The sequence below is a fragment of the Pongo pygmaeus genome, chromosome 21 (genome assembly GCF_028885625.2).
Source record: "Pongo pygmaeus isolate AG05252 chromosome 21, NHGRI_mPonPyg2-v2.0_pri, whole genome shotgun sequence".
Lineage (NCBI taxonomy): Eukaryota > Metazoa > Chordata > Mammalia > Primates > Hominidae > Pongo > Pongo pygmaeus.
This window is the reverse complement of record NC_072394.2, coordinates 13,229,504-13,248,110: the sequence shown is the minus strand read 5'-3', so window position 1 is coordinate 13,248,110 and position 18,607 is coordinate 13,229,504. Positions and strand designations below refer to the sequence as shown.

Sequence of the window (18,607 nt, the reverse complement as noted above, 5' to 3'; positions counted from 1 at the left end):
TGCCCCTGTCCTCAGGCCACAGTGCTGCTCATAACACCCACCCTACTTCCTCTTCTATCTCCTACTGCCTTGAAGCAGGGTGGAGCAAAGCCTGCGGGGGAACCAGGCAGCTCGTTACTTAGAACATAAATAAATATATAGGTCATCCTCAAGAAGCAAAGGGATAAAGTGAATAACATGCTTTTAATAGCCATTTGGTTGAGATCCTTTTAATTGGCTTTTACATGCCCGTGTCCAGCAGGTGGAGGTTGCCAGAAGTCTGGATATTGATTGAAAAAGTAAGAACACTATAATTCCACTGAAGTTTTAAAAGTATGGCCAGGTACAGTGGCTCATGCCTCGTAATCCCAGCACTTTAGGACACTGAGGCGGGAAAATTGCCTGAGGCCAGGAGTTTAAGACCAGCCTGGGCAGTACAGTGAGTCCACATCAAAAAAACAAAAAAAGTCTACTGTACCTTTACGTCCAAAGTAGCACCAAATGCCATTCGGAAATCTCCATTAAAATCTTTAGTAAAGATTCTTTGGAATGTCTGCTTGAAGAGAGAAGTGTTGAAAGAATCTCCCATTACCATGTAGCCTCTAGGTAAGAAGAAAAAAATCAAGTGAATATTAGGAAGATTGAAAGCCATTCAGATGCTCCCTCAGTGTTTACAAAAATAATTTAAAGAAAAAAAGAAACCAGGTCCCCAAAGGTGCTACTGATTAATTTAAATATAAAAAACAGGCCGGGCACAGTGGTTCACGCCTGTAATCCCAGCACTTTGGGAGGCCGAGGAGGGCGGATCACTTGCGGTCAGGAGTTCAAGACCAGCCTAGCCAACATCATGAAACCCCATCTCTGCTAAAAACACAAAGATTAGTAGCCACAATCCCAGCTACTCAGGAGGCTGAGGCAAGAGAATCACTTGAACCCAGGAGGCAGAGGTTGCAGTGAGCCGAGATCAGACCACTGCACTCCAGCCTGGGCGACAGAGCAAAACTGCTTCTCAAAACAAAAAAATAATAATAAGTAAATAAATAATAAAATAAATTTAAAAAATAAAAACCAGCATGTTAAATTCAGACTTAGCAAAGAAACTACTTCTAAAGCATTAAACAGAAGCCTTAAGAACAGCTCTAATTCCTCACAGTTCTTTGGTATGGGAAAATACCCAGGCCTGTGGGAAATCCTTTTCAGGTTAATTTACTGCCTCAAAACACTGAATTCTTGACTTTACAAGAATTATTTTTTCCAACTCATGGGTATTAATATTAATCCCTTACTGAAGTTAGAGGAAAACATTGTGCAAAATGTCAGCATTTCATGCATTTGGACAAAGAAGCACAGCTTGACGTAAGTTATGCCTCCAAACGTCATTCATAAAACAGTATCTCAGAATCTTGAAGAACACAAGAAAGATCATCTGGTCCGGCCATCTCAGAGTGTCTGAACCGTCTAGTGAGGAGTCAGCTCTTTGGCACCAAATATCTACCTCTTCCTTAGTTTCCTGGAACAATGACATTTTCCAGCCTGCCTTGCCTATGGCCATGTGCCTCTGTTGACATGTGAGTTCTGACTATTGCTGTGTCCTTTATATGTGGAGTGTGTTCCTCCAGGAAGAGCAATCCTTCTCTGACCTTTCCTCCTTCCTGCTGCTGTAAATGGCTAGAGCTCCAGCAACTGTCTTGAGCCACAGATGGCATATGAATGGTGGTAGAGCAGCTTAGTAGGAGCCTCAGCCCCTAATGACGATGAAAGCAACATACTAGCCCCGGGCTGCTTACCGCCAGAGAAATAAACTTATTTTGGGTTTTCTGTGACATTCACACAACTCTAATACTAACACTCAACCAACCCCTCTGCAAAATACCTGCCAAGTTACATCCAGACTAGGCTTGAACTCCTCCAGCATTGGGAGCTTCCTCCCTGAGCTGTCCATTCTGTGTTTGAACAGCTCTGTTAAGAAAGGCCCTTCTTGATATTGAGTGAAATTTCATTTGCCAGCAGCTTCCACCCACTCGTTTGGTTCTAGTTCCACTCTTGGGTCACATACAGAAAAAATCAGCTTCCTTCACAGGAAAGTCCCTCAACTGCTGAATACAGTTCTCACACCCCCATGTGTCTTCAGCTTAATCTTTTCCAGCTACTTCAATCATTCCTCACATGACAGTTTCCAGGACTCTCCACCACTGCTCTTCTTCAAACATCTCCAATTCATCTCCTATTGCCCCTTGAAATTGCAATGCTCAGAACAGAAGACAATGTATTTGGATAAGGTGTGACTAGCACCAAAGAAACCAAGCATATGGTCTTCCCTGAAGATAATCTCCTCCTATAGCGCAGCCTAGGATCACCTTGCCTTTGCTGGAAGTCATCCCACACTGTTGGCTCACCTTGAGCTATACTAACACATGTGTGCAACAGATGGTAACTCTTCACAGAAAAAATTCACACAAACTCTAGCATACAATTTAAGGGATGTTCACAAATACACTAAAGCTTTTCTATGGACATTCTGAGTCAGAACTTCTGGAAGGCCCTGGTAGGAATTCATACTATTAAATGTGGATTACTTGAGATAGCTACATCAGTATCATTTGGGACCCTAATTCTATCACCTAACTCATCTGCTGCTTTCTAGGACAACTCCAACTGATTCCGGTTCTACCTTCTATTCCTTTTACTCACTGGGGACCAGCAGCATCACCTGTGGGGTTGTTAGAAATGCAGACTCTCAGGCCCATTCCACAGCTCTATGATGCTTCTCCAACTTCTGTGCATGCAAATCACCTGGGATATTGTTCAAATGCAGGTTCTGATTCAGGTCTAAAGTGAGGCTCAAGATGCTGCATGGTTCTCAAACTCAGCTCTATGTTATGTTAGACTCATGGGAGAAACTTTTAAAATGCTGATGCCCAGGCTGTACCTCATGCTAATTAAATCAGAATCTCTGAGGACAAGACCTAAAGAAAGTGTAGTTTTTAAAGTTCCCTTGGTGATAACAATACGTAGCCAGCTGCAGACCAGTGCTCATCAGTGGTTCCTACACTTTCACGTGCCCCAGAATCTCCTAGAGAGCTGCATTCCTGGGGTTTCCAATTCAGGAGGTCTGGGTAAGGCCTAGAAATATACAATTCCAATCAGTTCCCAGGAGCCCCTAAGGCTGCAAATCTTTTGGACACCACCACATGTTGAGAACCACTGCTCCACACTCTGGTCTGTGAATACAATACTGACTTAGGTTTTGAGTCAGTACAACCTCTAGGCTGAGGGCACTTGGAGTCAGCCACAAAGTATGGCCACTTAGCCAGGTTTCTCCTAGTTGTTTCAGCATTCAGACCCTGTTTTCCCCAATTCTCAAAAAGTGCCCTGATGAAAGCCAGATAGTCCATGCTGCTTGCTTTCCTGGCCTGGTCTCTGTAAAAGTGTTAACAACTCTAAGGAACAAATGAAGTTACTCTGAAACGACTTGTTTGTAGTTAACTCTTGAGCCCTCCTACTAATCACTACTTCCCTCTCCAAGGAGCCCACAGGCCCTCCCCAGTCACTGAAACCATAGCCCAGAGCTACCTGAAAACTTCTCTAAGTTGGCCTTGCCCATTCCTATGGCTCCATCACTAATTTCTCTTTCCTTAAAATAACCTGTCACTCTACCCAGGTTTTCGCTGTCAACATACCCAGTGAGATTTGCACAACACTTCATCTCCAGAAGTCCAGTTTGATCAAGGGCACAAGCATAAATATCAATGCAGTGACCATTTGCAGCTGTTCGATTAGCAAGCATCTCATAGTGCTGTGAAGAGAGGAAAGCTATCTTTAGGAAACAGTGACATTATTCCCACGGTATGCCTGAATATACCGAAGGAGGTAATCAAATATAAAAATATGTAAATCATTTTCTTTTCTCTTTTTGTGACAGAGTCTCTGTTGCCCAGGCTAGAGTGCAGTGGTGCAATCTCCACCTCCCAGGTTCAAGTGATCATCCTGCCTCAGCCTCCCAAGTAGCTGGGATTAAAAGCGTGCGCCACTATCCCCAGCAAATTTTTGTATTTTTATTTATTTTTTGAGACAGTCTCACTCCATCACCCAGGCTGGAGTGCAGTGGCATGATCTCAGCTCACTGTAACCTCTGCCTCCCAGGTTCAACGGATTCTTGTGCCTCAGCCTCCCGAGTAGCTGAAATTACAGGCACATGCCACCATGCCCAGCTAATTTTTGTATTTTTAGTACAGACAGGGGTTTCGCCATGTTGGCAAGACTCATCTTGAACTCCTGATGTCAAGTGATCCGCCTGCCTTGCCATCCCAAAGTGCTGGGACTACAGGCGTGAGTCACCACGCCTGGCTTAAATTTTGTATTTTTAGTAGAGATAGGGTTTCACCATGTTGGCTAGGCTGGCCTTGACCTCCTGACCTGAAGTGATCTGCCCACCTCGGCCTCCCCAAGTGCTGGGATTACAGCCGTGAGCCACCGGGCCCGGCCTGGAAATACTTTTCAAAAATATCTGAATAAAATAAAAATATAGTTTTCAATCTCAGAACACTTTGAGTAGTTTTAAGGCCACCCATGCTAATTAAGGTCTGAAAGTAGGAGCGATAATTTAACAGCAGCTAAGATTGGAAAATTGTCTCTGAAACAGCGTCTTGCTGACCATGACACATGACCTTGGCAAAGTAGCTGTCACTCCAAAGCAGCCCAAACCTGACAGTGGGCTTTCAGAATTACAGCCCGTAACCAAGAGCACCTACCTTGGTTGCCTTTTTCATGAATCGTGCATTATCTTTCTCAATATCATGCCAAGAACGAATAGGAATCTTTAATTCATCTCCAACCACCATGCCAGGCCCTTGGGTAGGGGGCCCTCCAGTAAACAGCATGATCCTGGCTCCCGTGTTTGGAAAAGTGCCCTAAAATAGCGAATGGCAGCATGTTAGAAGTATACAGCCCCACCTTTGAGTATGGTTTCAGTTTCCCAATAGAAATACTCCAAAGATGCATTCTCTCCAGCTGTTCTAAAAAGTGGTGATACTGCAGAATAATACAGATGATAATGCAGAAAAGCAGCACTTGCCTTCTTCCAACCTTATGGGTTTGCACACTTTTATTAATTCGCTGTGAGTGCTCCCTATTGCTCTAATTCTTAGTTTTTCAATGAAAACTTTTGGCATTTTCAAAATGTTGAGGGGCTCCCTCAACATGAATGATAATGATGCCTCAAATGCTTTCTGATACATTAACACAGAGGGTTGACTTAGATCACAAGTGATTTTCAAACAAAGCCAACAAATATATTTTCTGAGAGCAAATTTGTATGATTTGAGAGGTCCTGGTAAATTTTAAATTACCTCCAGCAAGCCAACAGCAATGGACAAAGCCACACCAGTGGATCGCAAAGGTCTCTTCCCCTGAGTTACTGGCCATGGGTCCCTCTGTAGCTCCCCAAGAAGATCAGTGAGGTTCATATCAATCTTGTGAACAGGTTGCAGAAATCTGCAAGATTTTAACAGACACATCAACCCAGATTGAATAAAGTACTCTGGTCTTCAACACTAGATGCCACATAATTACTGCTCTTCAAGATAATTATTCATAGTAGTAAATGACTGGTAATTTTTTTCTTCAAAGCTATCTCTCTACTAACACAAAACAATTTAAAGCAGTTTTATTGAGGAATATAAAGCCCAGTACTTAGCAATTTACATATGTTGCATGGAAAAAAAATTGTCTTGAAAAGGAGCAATTCAGTTTAACTAATTTTTAGGCAGCAAAAAAATCCTAAGGACATGCCTAACACGAGTTCAGTCTACGTGAGGTCCATTTACATGGACAATCTTCATCATTCTTTTTTTTTTTTTAATTTAATTTAATTTTTTTTTTTTTGAGACGGAGTCTCGCTCTGTCACCCAGGCTGGAGTGCAGTGGCCCGATCTCGGCTCACTGCAAGCTCCACCTCCCAGGTTCGCGCCATTCTCCTGCCTCAGCCTCCCGAGTAGCTGGGACTACAGGCACCCGCCACCGCGCCCGGCTAATTGTTTGTATTTTTAGTAGAGACAGGGTTTCACCATGTTAGCCAGGATGGTCTCGATCTCCTGACCTCGTGATCTGCCCGCCTTGGCCTCCCAAAGTGCTGGGATTACAGGCGTGAGCCACCGCACCCAGCCCATTCTTCATCATTCTAATCTGTGCTTCTCTTAAGCCTGGAGAGTAAGAGGTTGTCTTCAGCATATTGGGCAATGCATTTTATCGAGCTTGTTAGCTCAGTCTAGGGCAGCCCCAGGCACTCAGTGGGCTGAGTGAAGTGAATACCCAGTCATAAGTATGTTTGAGCACACATGACAGAAGTCTTTTCAGTTTTTCCAGTTTTACTTAAGCATCAAAAAGGACAATAGATGTGGAATGTCTAAAAACAGCAATTGAGCACAGTGGTCTCAAAACCTTTTTGACGAAACACTGAATATTGATTAGGCTTAATCATTTATCCTTTTCTCTAATAGTAAGAAAATACAAGTTCTAATATTTTTCTTCCCTTACTCCCATCGATCATCTGCATGTCCATCACAGTACGTGTAACACTCCACGTTGGGATCTCACCTGCTTGAAGCAAAAGGGTGCTCCTGTGGTTGCGCAGGTCGTGCTTGCTGCATGGGCATGGCTGGCTTGGTCAGGCCCAACATATCCTTAAAAAAAAAAGCCAAAAAGATTCATTTCCAATGACACTAAAAGTGAATGACTAATTTTTAAGAAATGTCCTCAGCTGGGTGTGGTGGCATGTGCCTCTAGTCCCACCTACTCATGAGGCTGAGGTGGGCCAATGGCTTGAGCCCAGGAATTCAAGGCTACAGGGAGCCATGATCACACCACTGAACTCCAGCCTGGGCTACAGGCTCATTTAAAGAGACCCCAGTCTCCTTTAAGAAAAAAGTCCTTGTTTCTGCTCCTGTACAAGTAAGGTACAAACCTGTATTTGCTTTGCAGTTAAATCCTTGGTCCCTCGGAAGACATAACTTTTGGAGATTCCTTCACAGCTTAGCTCATGAACCTGCACCATCCTTCCAAATGTGATCAGACCCACCAGAGCATCTGGAGGAAGAAGACTCAGGGACATCTGCAGGGACTCTTTGAGTGCTTGAAGGTCATCTTCCTCCAGGCATGTGTCAACCACATAGAGAAAGATCAGAGGGGACTGAGCACCTCGCTTTGGGCAAAGAAAAACAGTATAATGATCAATATACAAATAGACTTAACCAGCACTTTTTAAGGCAAATTAGGTATGAAAATCGTAAGTCTTCATCTGTATTTAGTTTTAGGAGATAAGGACATCTATACAAAGCTCTAACTTATTAAATGACTTAGATTCTATTAAATCAAACTAAACATAAAAACTATTTGTATCCAACAACTTAGCCAACATTTTTTAATACCTCCTACATGCTAGACATTGTTCCAGGTCCTGGGACACACAGTGAACAGAAAAAACAAAGACTTCTACCTGCCTCAAGGAGCAAACTTTCTGGAATGGAGAGGTTAAGGGGGACTGCAAACACCAGGAGGAGAGGCAGAGGGCAGAGTCAACTGTTAAACAGAGAAGTCAGGGCAGCCTCATTTAGAAAGTAGCATATGAGCTAGGTTCATGCCTGTAATCCCAGCACTTTGGGAGGCTAAGATGGCAGGATTGCTTAAGCACAGGAGTTCAAGACCAGGCTGCCAACATGGCGAGACCCTGTCTCTAACAAAAAAAAATATAAAAATTAAAAAATTCGTTGGGCATGATGGCACACGCCTATGGTCCCAGCTACTCAGGAGGTGGAGGCAGGAGGATCCCTTAAGCCCAGGAATTTGAGGCTGCAGTAAGCTATGGTTGCGCCACTACATACCAGCCTGGAAAACAGAGCAAGACCCATCTTAAAAAAAAAAAAGAAAAAGAGGGCCAGGCACAGTGGCTCATGCCTGAATCCCAGCATTTTGAGAGGCCAAGGTGGGTGGAACACGAGGTCAGGAGTTCAAGACCAGCCTGGCCAACATGGTGAAACCCCATCTCTACTACAAATACAAAAATTAGCCAGGCATAGTGGGGTTCGCCTGTAATCCCAGCTACTTGGGAGGCTAAGGCAGGAGAATTGCTTGAACCCAGGAGGCAGAGGTTGCAGTGAGCTGAGATCGTGCCACTGCACTCCAGCCTGGGTGGCAGAGTGAGGCTATGTCTAAAAAAAGAAAGGAAAGAAAGAAACAGAAAGAAAAAGAAAGTAATGTTTGAGCAAAGCCTGAGGGAAGAGAGGGAAGGAGCACCACAGATACAGGGGAGAGCTCCAGCCTCAGGGAAAAGCTAGAGCAAAGGTCCTCAAGCAGGAGTGTTAGCACATTCAAGGAGAGTCAAGGAGGCCCACTGGGCTGAACGAGGACACTAGCAGATACTGGGGTTGGAGTGGTAACACGTGGGGCTTTGAAAACTGTCTTTTACTCTGGGTAAAGGAAAGCCACTTTCACCACTGGGGTTTTCTGAACAGAGAAGTAACATGATTTTTTTTTTTTTTTTTTTTTGAGACGGAGTCTCGCTCTGTCACCCAGGCTGGAGTGCAGCGGCACGATCTCAGCTCACTGCAAGTTCCGCCTCCCGGGTTCACACTATCCTCCTGCCTCAGCCTCCTGAGTAGCTGGGACTATAGGCACCCACCAGCATACCCAGCTAATTTTTAAATTTTTTTGTATTTTTAGTAGAGACAGGGTTTCACTGTGTTAGCCAGGATGGTCTCGATCTCCTGACCTCGTGATCCACCTGCCTCGGCCCCTCAAAGTGCTGGGATTATGGGCGTGAGCCACCGCGCCCGGCCGATTTGTTTTTAAGGAATTACTGTGGGCTGACTCCTTTTTTGGACTCAGCCCGCCTGCACCCAGGTAAAATAAACAGCCTTGTTGCTCACACAAAGCCTGTTTGGTGGTCTCTTCACACGAACATGTGAGATATTTGGTGCCAAAGACCCGGGTCAGAGGGACTCCTTCAGGAGACCAGTCCCATGTCCTCACCCTCACTCTGTGAAGAGATCCGCCTACGACCTCAGGTCCTCGGACCAACCAGCCCAGGGAACATTTCACCAATTTCAAATCGGGTAAGCGGTCTTTTCACTCTCTTCTCCAGCCTCTCTTGCTACCCTTCAATCTCCCTGTCCTTCCAATTCCAGTTCTTTTTCCTCTCTAGTAGAGACAAAGGAGACACATTTTATCCGTGGACCCAAAACTCCAGCGCCAGTCACAGACTCAGGAAGACAGCCTTCCCTTGGCGTTTAATCATTGTGGGGACGCCTGCCTGATTATTCACCCACATTCCATTGGTGTCTGATCTCCACAGGGACGCCTGCCTTGGTCATTCACCCACATTCCCTTGGTGACAAGTCAATTGTAGGGACTCCTGCTTTGGCTGCTCACCCACATTGCAGCCCAGGGCTGCTCCCCACCCCCTACTCCGTGTCTCTATCCTTCTCTTTAAACTTACCTCCTTCACTATGGGCAAACTTCCGCCCTCCATTCCCCTTCTTCTCCCTTAACCTGTGTTCTCAAGAACTTAAAACCTCTTCAACTCTCACCTGACCTAAAATCTAAGCATCTTATTTTCTTTTGCAACACTGCTTGGCCCCAGTACAAACTTGACAATGATTCTAAATGGCCAGAAAACGGCACTTTTGATTTCTCCATCCTACAAGATCTAAATAATTCTTGCTGTAAAATGGGCAAATGGTCTGAGGTGCCTGACGTCCAGGCATTCTTTTACACATTGGTCCCCTAGTCTCTGCTCCCAATGCGACTCGTCCCAAATCTCTCTTCTTTCTCTCCTGTCTGTTCCTTCAGTCTCCACCCCAAGCTCTGAGTCCTTTGAATCCTTTTCTACGGACTCATCTGACCTCTCCCCTTCTCCCCAGGCTGCTCCTTACCAGGCCAAGCCAGGTCCCAATTCTTCCTCAGCCTATGCTCCCCTACCCTATAATCTTTCTATCACCTCCCCTCCTCACACCTGGTCTGGCTTACAGTTTCGTTCCATGACTAGCCCTCCCGACCTGCCCAACAATTTCCTCTTAAAGAGGTGGCTGGAGCTAAAGGCATAGTCAAGTTTAATGCTCCTTTTTTCTTTATCTGACCTCTCCCAAATCAGTTAGCATTTAGGCTCTTTTTCATCAAATATAAAAACCCAGCCCAGTTCATGGCCCGTTTGGCAACAACCCTTAGACGCTTTACTGTCCTAGACCCCAGAGGAAGGCCCCCAGAGGAAGGCCGTCTTATTCTCAACATGCATTTTATTACCCAATCCACTCCTGACATTAGAAAAAGCTCCAAAAATTAGATTCTGGCCCTTAAACCCCACAACAGGACTTAGTTAACGTCACCTTCAAGGTGTACAGTAATAAAGTAGAGGCAGCCAAGTAGCAATGTTATTTCTGAGTTGCAATTCCTTGCCTCCACTGTGAGACAAACCCCAGCCACATCTCCAGCACACAAGAACTCCAAATGCCTAAACCATAGCTGCCAGGGGTTTCTCCAGAACCTCCTCCCCCAGGAGCTTGCTTTAAGTGCCAGAAATCTGGCCACTGGAACAAGGAATGCCCGCAGCCCGGGATTCCTCCTAAGTCGTGTCCCATCTGTGCGGGACCCCACTGAAAATCGGACTGTTCAACTCACCTGGCAGCCACTCCCAGAGCCCCTGGAACTCTGGCCCAAGGATCTCTGACTCCTTCCCAGATCTTCTCAGCTTAGCGGCTGAAGATGGACACTGCCTGATCACCTCAGAAGCCACCTAGACCATCACGGACGCTGAGCTTTGGGTAACTCTTACAGTGGAGAGTAAGTCCGTCCCCTTCTTAATCAATACGGAGGCCACCCATGCCACATTACCTTCTTTTCAAGGGCCTGTTTCCCTTGCCTCCATAACCGTTGTGGGTATTGACGGCCAGGCTGCTAAACCTCTTAAAACTCCCCAACTCTGGTGCCAACTTGGACAACATTCTTTAATGCACTCCTTTTTAGTTATCCCCACCTGCCCAGCTCCCTTATTAGGTCGAGACATTTTAACTAAATTATCTGCTTCCCTGACTATTCCTAGGCTACAGCCACACCTCATTCCCACCGTTTTCCCCAGTTCAAAGCCTCCTTCGCATCCTCCTCTTGTATCCCCCAACCTTAATCCACAAGTATGGGATACCTCTACTCTCTCTCTGGCAACCAATCACACGCCCATTACTATCCCATTAAAACCTAATCACTCTTACCCCACTCAATGCCAATATCCCATCCCATGGCATGCTTTAAACGGATTAAAGCCTGTTATCACTCGATTGTTATAGCATGGCCTTTTAAAGCCTATAAACTCTCCTTACAATCCCCCCATTTTACCTGTCCAAAAACCGGACAAGCCTTATAGGTTAGTTCAGGATCTGTGCCTTATCAACCAAATTGTTTTGCCTATCCATCCCGTGGTGCCAAACCCATATACTCTCCTATCCTCAATACCTCCCTCCACAACCCATTATTCTGTTCTGGATCTCAAACATGCTTTCTTTTCTATTCCTTTGCACCCTTCATCCCAGCCTCTCTTCGCTTTCACTTGGACTGACCCTGACACCCATCAGGCTCAGCAAATTACCTGGGCTCTACTGCCGCAAGGCTTCGCGAATAGCCCCCATTACTTCTGTCAAGCTCAAATTTTTTCCTCATCTATTACCTATCTCGGCATAATTCTTCATGAAAACACACATGCTCTCCCTGCTGACCGTGTCTGACTAATCTCCCAAACCCCAATCTCTTCTACAAAACAACTCCTTTCTTTCCTAGTCATGGTTAGGTACTTCTGCCTTTGGAAACCTAGTTTTACCATCCTGACTAAACCATTATATAAATTCACAAAAGCAAACCTAGCTGACCGCATAGATCCTAAATCCTTTCCCCACTCCTCTTTCTGTTCCTTGAAGACAGCTTTAGAGACTGCCCCCACCCTAGCTCTCCCTAACTCATCCCAACCCTTTTCATTACACACAGCCTAAGTGCAGGGCTGTATAGTCGGAATTCTTACACAAGGACCGGGACCGTGCCCTGTAGCCTTTTTGTCCAAACAACTTGACCTTACTGTTTTAGGCTGGCCATCATGTCTCCGTGCGGCAGCCACTGCCGCCCTAATACTTTTAAAGGCCCTCAAAATCACAAACTATGCTCAACTCACTCTCTACAGTTCTCATAACTTCCAAAATCTATTTTCTTCCTCACACCTGACACATATACTTTCTGCTCCCCGGCTCCTTCAGCTGTACTCACTCTTTGTTGAGTCTCCCACAGTTACCATTGTTCCTGGCCCGGACTTCAATCCGGCCTCCCACATTATTCCTGACACCACACCTGACCTGCATGACTGTATCTCTCTGATCCACCTGACATTCACTCCATTTCCCCATATTTCCTTCTTTCCTGTTCCTCACCCTGATCACACCTGGTTTATTGATGGCAGTTCCACCATGCCTAATTGCCACACACCAGCAAAGGCAGGCTATGCTATAGTATCTTCCACATCTATCATTGAGGCTACCGCTCTGCCCCGCTCCACTACCTCTCAGCAAGCTGAACTCATTGCCTTAACTCGAGCCCTCACTCTTGCAAAGGAATTACGCGTCAATAATTATACTGACTCTAAATATGCCTTCCATATCCTGCACCACCATGCTGTTATATAGGCAGAAAGACAATCACTACACCAGGGTCCTCCATCATTAATGCCTCTTTAATAAAAACTCTTCTAAAGGCCACTTTACTTCCAAAGGAAGCTGGAGTCATACACTGCAAGGGCCACCAAAAGGCATCAGATCCCATCACCCAGAGCAACGCTTCTGCTGATAAGGTAGCTAAAGAAGCAGCTAGCATTCCAACTTGTGTCCCTCATGGCCAGTTTTTCTCCTTCTCATTGGTCACTCCTGTTTACTCTCCCACTGAAGTTTCCACCTATCAATCCCTCTCCACTCAAGGCAGATGGTTCTTAGACAAAAAAAAAAAAAAAAAACAACTCCTTCCAGCCTCACAGGCCCTTTCTATTCTGTTGTCATTTCATAATCTCTTCCATGTAGGTTACAAGCCATTAGCCTGCCTCTTAAAACCTCTCATTTCCTTTCCATCGTGGAAATCTATCCTCAAGGAAATCACTTCTCAGTGTTCCATCTGCTATCCACTACTCCTCAGGGATTGTTGAGGCCCCCTCCCTTCCCTACACATCAAGCTCAGGGATTTGCCCCTGCCCAGGACTGGCAAATTGACTTTACTCACATGCCCCGAGTCAGGAAACTAAAATACCTCTTGGTCTAGGTAGACACTTTCACTGGATGGGTAGAGACCTTTCCCACAGGGTCTGAGAAGGCCACTGCGGTCATTTTTTCCCTTTTGTCAGACATGATTCCTCAGTTTGGCATTCCCACCTCTATATAGTCCGATAACGGACCGGCCTTTATTAGCCAAATCACCCAAACAGTTTTTCAGGCTCTTGGTATTCAGTGAAACCTTCATACCCCTTACCATCCTCAATCTTCAGGAAAGGTAGAACAGACTAATGGTCTTTTAGAAACACATCTCACCAAGCTCAGTCTCCAACTTAACAAAAAGGACTCTGTCAAGAATAGAGCCCAAAAACTCACCAACCAAACAAGTAATTACACTGAACCCCCTTGGACACTCTCTAATTGGATGTCCTGGGTCCTCCCAATTCTTAGTCCTTTAATACCTGTTTTTCTCCTTCTCTTATTTGGACCTTGGGTCTTTCATTTAGTTTCTCAATTCATAGAAAGCCACATCCAGGCCATCACCAATAATTCCATACAACAAATGCTCCTTCTAACAACCCCACAATATCATCCCTTACCCCAAAATCTTTCTTCAGTTGAATCTCTCCCACTGTAGGTTCCCACACTGCCCCTAATCCCGCTAGAAGCAGTCCTGAGAAACATCGCCCATTAATCTCTCCATACCACCCCCAAAATTTTTTCACCGCTCTAACACTTCACTATTTTGTTTTGCTTTTCTTATTAATATAACAACACAGGCATGTCAGGCCTCTGAGCCCAAGCCAAGCCATCATATCCCCTATGACCTACACGTATATATCCAGATGGCCTGAAGCAACCGAAAATCCACAAAAGAAGTAAAAATAGCCTTAACTCATGACATTCCACCTGTGATTTGTTTCTGCCCCACCCTAACTGATCAATGTACTTTGTAATCTCCCCTACTCTTAAGAAGGGTCTTTGTAATTCTCCCCACCCTTGAGAACGTATTTTGTGAGATCTACCTCCTGCCTGCAAAACATTGCTTGTAACTCCACCGCCTATCCCAAAACCTATAAGAACTAATGATAATCCACCACCCTTTGCTGACTCCTTTTTCGGACTCAGCCTGCCTGCACCCAGGTGAAATAAAGAACCTTGCTGCTCACACAAAGCCTGTTTGGTGGTCTCTTCACATGGACCCATGAGATAATTATTTCTGATAAAAATGGAATAAAACTGGAAATCAATAACAGAAGAAAGCAAAAATATCAACATATATATGGAAATTAAACTCACTTTTGAGCATGCTCATGTTCAAGGGTTGTAAGACTTAATATTGTGAAGATGTTCACGCTACCTAGTGAACCAGAGATTCAATGCAATCCCTTTTCAATTAACAATTTTTTTTTTTAGAAATAGAAAAAGTAACCAACAAATTATATGGAATCTCAAAGGACAATAAAGAGCCCAAAAATGTTTAAAAAAAGAAACAATGTCACCTTTTCTAATTTCAAAGCACATTACAAAGCTACAGTAATAAAAACAGTTTGGTTCTGGCATAAAGACAGACAAGTTTTCCAATAAAACACAATGTAGCAGAAATGCAAACCTCCAACATATGGGTAAAGTTATTTGAACAGCTATATTCATTGAAGCATTATTCACAAAGGCCAATATTTGAAAGCAAAACAAACTTTCCTCACTGAATAAATACAATTTGTAAAAAAAAAAAAAAAAAAAATTACTTTGGCTGCTGGGTGAAGAATAATGTATAAATAGGCAATGGTAACATTAGGGAGAACAATTAGGAGATTCAAGTAAGAAGCAGTGGCTGGCCCAGGGCAGTTGGTAGTAGGGAAGGGAAAGTGGGTGGATTCTGGATAAATTTCGAATATAGAGCCAATGGGATTTTCCAGTGAATTAGATATGGAACATGAAAGAGAGAGGTCAAGGATAAGTCTAAGGTTCTGAAGCTAAACAACTAGATGATGGAGTACCATCAACTGCAATGAAGAAGGCTACAGAGAACAGGTTTGGAATTTAATCAGTTTTACCTTTTTAGTAGCCTTCTATAATGTCAGGACTTGAAAACAATGTCAGTAGATGCACACACATCAAACCTAACGGTCAGGATCCTGCTGCCCTCACAGCTTTAAGTCCCCTGCCCAGGTAAGAGACATGGAAGACAAAGGATTTCAAGAGAAATTCAGTATTTAACATTGCTCATTAAATGCACAACAAAGAAATTACCTGTATCACGTACTCAATTGTAGAAAATTGGGGCATCAATTCGGCAGGCTGATTCACCTCAGATATGCCTCCATAAGCTGGAGGAAACTGAAAAGAAGGAAACAGTTTTATTAGGGTTGACATATCTGTATTACACTTTTTATTTTCCATGTGTAAAAATGATAATGATGCCAAGACGAGAGGAACACTTGAGCTCAGGAGCTCCAGACTAGCTCGGGCAACACTGTGAGACCCTGTCTGTATACAAGAAGTAAAAAAATTAGTTGGGCGTGGTGGCTCGCACCTGTAGTCCCAGCTACTCAGAAGGCTGAGGTAGGAGGATCACTTGAGCCCAGGAGGTTAAGGCTGCAGTGAGCCATGATTGCGCCACTGCACTTCAGCCTGGGAAAGAGAGCGAGACTCTGTCTCAAAAAAGAAGAAAAAAAATGGTAATGACCACATATTTATTCTGAAAGCACAAAATACAGGACACGTTACAAAAACATAAAAATCAGCATTTAAAACTTGTAACTCTGCCTTATATTTATATCATTTCTATCTTCTTAAAAAATATTTTTTAGAGCAGTTTTAAGCTATTGTAACTTCTAAATGTTTAAAAGCACACTTTATGTTGCCCAGGCTGGTCTTGAACTCCTGGCTTCAAGTGATTTTCTCCCCTCAGTCTCCCAAAGTGCTGGGATTACAGGCATAAGCCACCATGCCTAGCCAAAAACACACAAATGAAAACCATTTCTTAACTTTTGTCCCACAAATTAAAGGCTGAGATTTCACCTATCTCATCAATAGTCAATAGTCTAAATAAAGCCAAAGACTTTATTTAGGTTTATTATTTTGGCTATTATCAATAAAGTAATACATATAGAATGTAGAAAAATTGGCAAGTCCAGGAAAATAGAAGCAAACAAGGGAGGAAAAACCCCCCAAAATCCTATCACCTAGAGGCAGCTACTGTCAACCTCCTGGCAGATTTCCTTCCAGACTTAAGCACAGTTGAGAACATCCCATATATACAATGTGGAACTTGTTTTTTCCAGTCAACATAATGCCACAGGCATTTTCTTTTGTTTTTAAAACTCTCTGCAAATGTTTTAAATTCACAGCTTGTGGGTTGGCTTATAATCCAAATAGTCTTTAGCTTTACATTAAAAATACAAGTTGAGGTGCATCTCCCCAAAGTGAGTAGATTATCACTCCAGGCCAGTGACCTCAGAGTGACCAAATGCAAGTGCTGCTGAGCAGCTGACAAGCACCTTTAGGGGCCTCTGGTTGGGAGAGAAGGGTACAACTGAGCATGTGAGCCCCAGCAGGAATCTCAGTCAGAGCCAGCAGAAGACTCTAGCCTCATCCTGGCCATGACTGCCCACTGACTGCAGCTCCCAGCAGGGAAAAGCTCGATCTATGACTACAGACACACCAGCCACCTCCCAGCAACCTGGAGAGGCCCTGTTCACCCACCCAGTCAGCCAGCTGCACAGAAGGGAGCAAAGGAGATGGAGATCACCCTGATCCCTCCGTCTTCCAGCTCTACATTCATTTAGAGCTAGAAAACCCCCACACTGTCCAGCTAGGAAGGTTACAAAAGATTATTTCCACTTAGGACACATAGACTTGCAGGTCATACTTGTAAACTGGCAGGTGACAATCTTAGGTAAGAATAATAATACCAAATACTTATATGGCACTTACCATGTGTCAAGCACTGTTCTAAGTCCTTTATACTCATTAACTCAGTTTAATTCTCACAATAATCTCATGAAGTGACTATAGGTATACTATCCTATCATCCTAATTTTAAAGACAAGGAAGTTGAGGCACAGGCAGTTAAGTGACCCACCCAAAGTTACACAGGAAATAAGTGGTAGATCTGAGAGCCAAACCCAGGCAGTCTGGCTACACATCTCCGGCTCTTTAGCCACTATGCTACCCTGCCTTACAATTTCTATAATAAATTATATTAAAGACATTAATCCTAAATGTAATAGGGAGCAGAAATGCTTTTAAGATTTCTATATACTTCTGAATCTCTCACGAAGATATATTTTAAATGACATCTGCTTATAGTTTCTGAACCTATGGTCAGTCATCAATTGTACACTGTCCTCTTCATCACTAGACTTATGTGCTGTATCTGAGAATGAGTAATTGTAATCACGATCAAATATATGAACAAATGCATGCGAAGAGCTTAAGATCTGTTAGAACAGTGTACACTATGCTGGACACAAATTTTTTCTAACAACTTTATTGAGGTATAGTTTACGTAACATAAAATTCACTCATTTTAAGTATACAAGTCAATGATTTTTAGAAAACGTACAGTTGTGCAATAATTACCACAATCCAGTTTTAGAACATTTCCACTACAGGCACAGTTACTTTTTTTTTTTTTTTTTGACACTCTTGCTCTGTTGCCAGGTTGGAGTGCAGTGGCGCAATCTCAGCTCACTGCAACCTCCACCTCCCGGGTTCAAGCAATTCTCCTGCTTCAGCCTCCTGAGTAGCTGGGACTACAAGTGCGCACCACCATGTCCAGCTAATTTTTTTTTTTTTTTTTTTTTGAGACGGAGTCTTGCTCTGTTGCCAGGCTGGAGTGCAATGGCACAATCTCGGCTCACTGCAACCTCCACCTCCCGGGTTCAAGCGATTCACCTGCCTCAGCCTCCTGAGTAGCTGAGACTACAGGTGCCTGCCACCACTCCTGGCTAATTTTTGTATTTTTAGTAGAGAGGGGATTTCACCATGTTGGCCAGGATGGTCTCGATCTCTTGACCTCATGATCTGCCCGCCTCAGCCTCCCAAAGTGCTGGGATTACAGGCGTAAGTCACCGCGCCTGGCCTAATTTTTGTATTTTTAGTAGAGATGGGGTTTCACCATGTTGGCCAGAATGGTCTCGATTTCTTGACCTCGTGATCCATCCACCTCGGCCTCCCAAAATGCTGGGATTACAGGCATGAGCCACTACGCCTGGCCGCACAGTTACTTTTATAGAGAAGTCTCTCTTGTGATTTGTGAGCTCCTTCTAGTTTGGTACTTTTAAAATTTTTAAATCAAAAGAAGCTCAACACTGATACCTGGACCCTAAATGTTAGAAAGA

At 44.0% G+C, this 18,607-nt stretch overlaps 1 protein-coding gene across 2 annotated transcripts in view; it reads right to left on the bottom strand.

Moving 5' to 3' along the window:
• Positions 1-18,607, bottom strand: part of SEC23B (SEC23 homolog B, COPII coat complex component) — a 53,586-nt gene that overhangs the window by 29,820 nt on the left and 5,159 nt on the right. For both annotated transcript variants that reach the window (XM_054468175.2, XM_054468176.2), the window contains exons 4-10: positions 15,513-15,599; positions 6,941-7,177; positions 6,574-6,659; positions 5,328-5,472; positions 4,731-4,889; positions 3,660-3,775; positions 458-581 (exon numbers count right to left, since the gene is read on the bottom strand). In XM_054468175.2, coding sequence (XP_054324150.1) covers positions 458-581; positions 3,660-3,775; positions 4,731-4,889; positions 5,328-5,472; positions 6,574-6,659; positions 6,941-7,177; positions 15,513-15,599 — 954 coding nt within the window. The remainder of the gene's footprint in view (positions 1-457; positions 582-3,659; positions 3,776-4,730; positions 4,890-5,327; positions 5,473-6,573; positions 6,660-6,940; positions 7,178-15,512; positions 15,600-18,607) is intronic.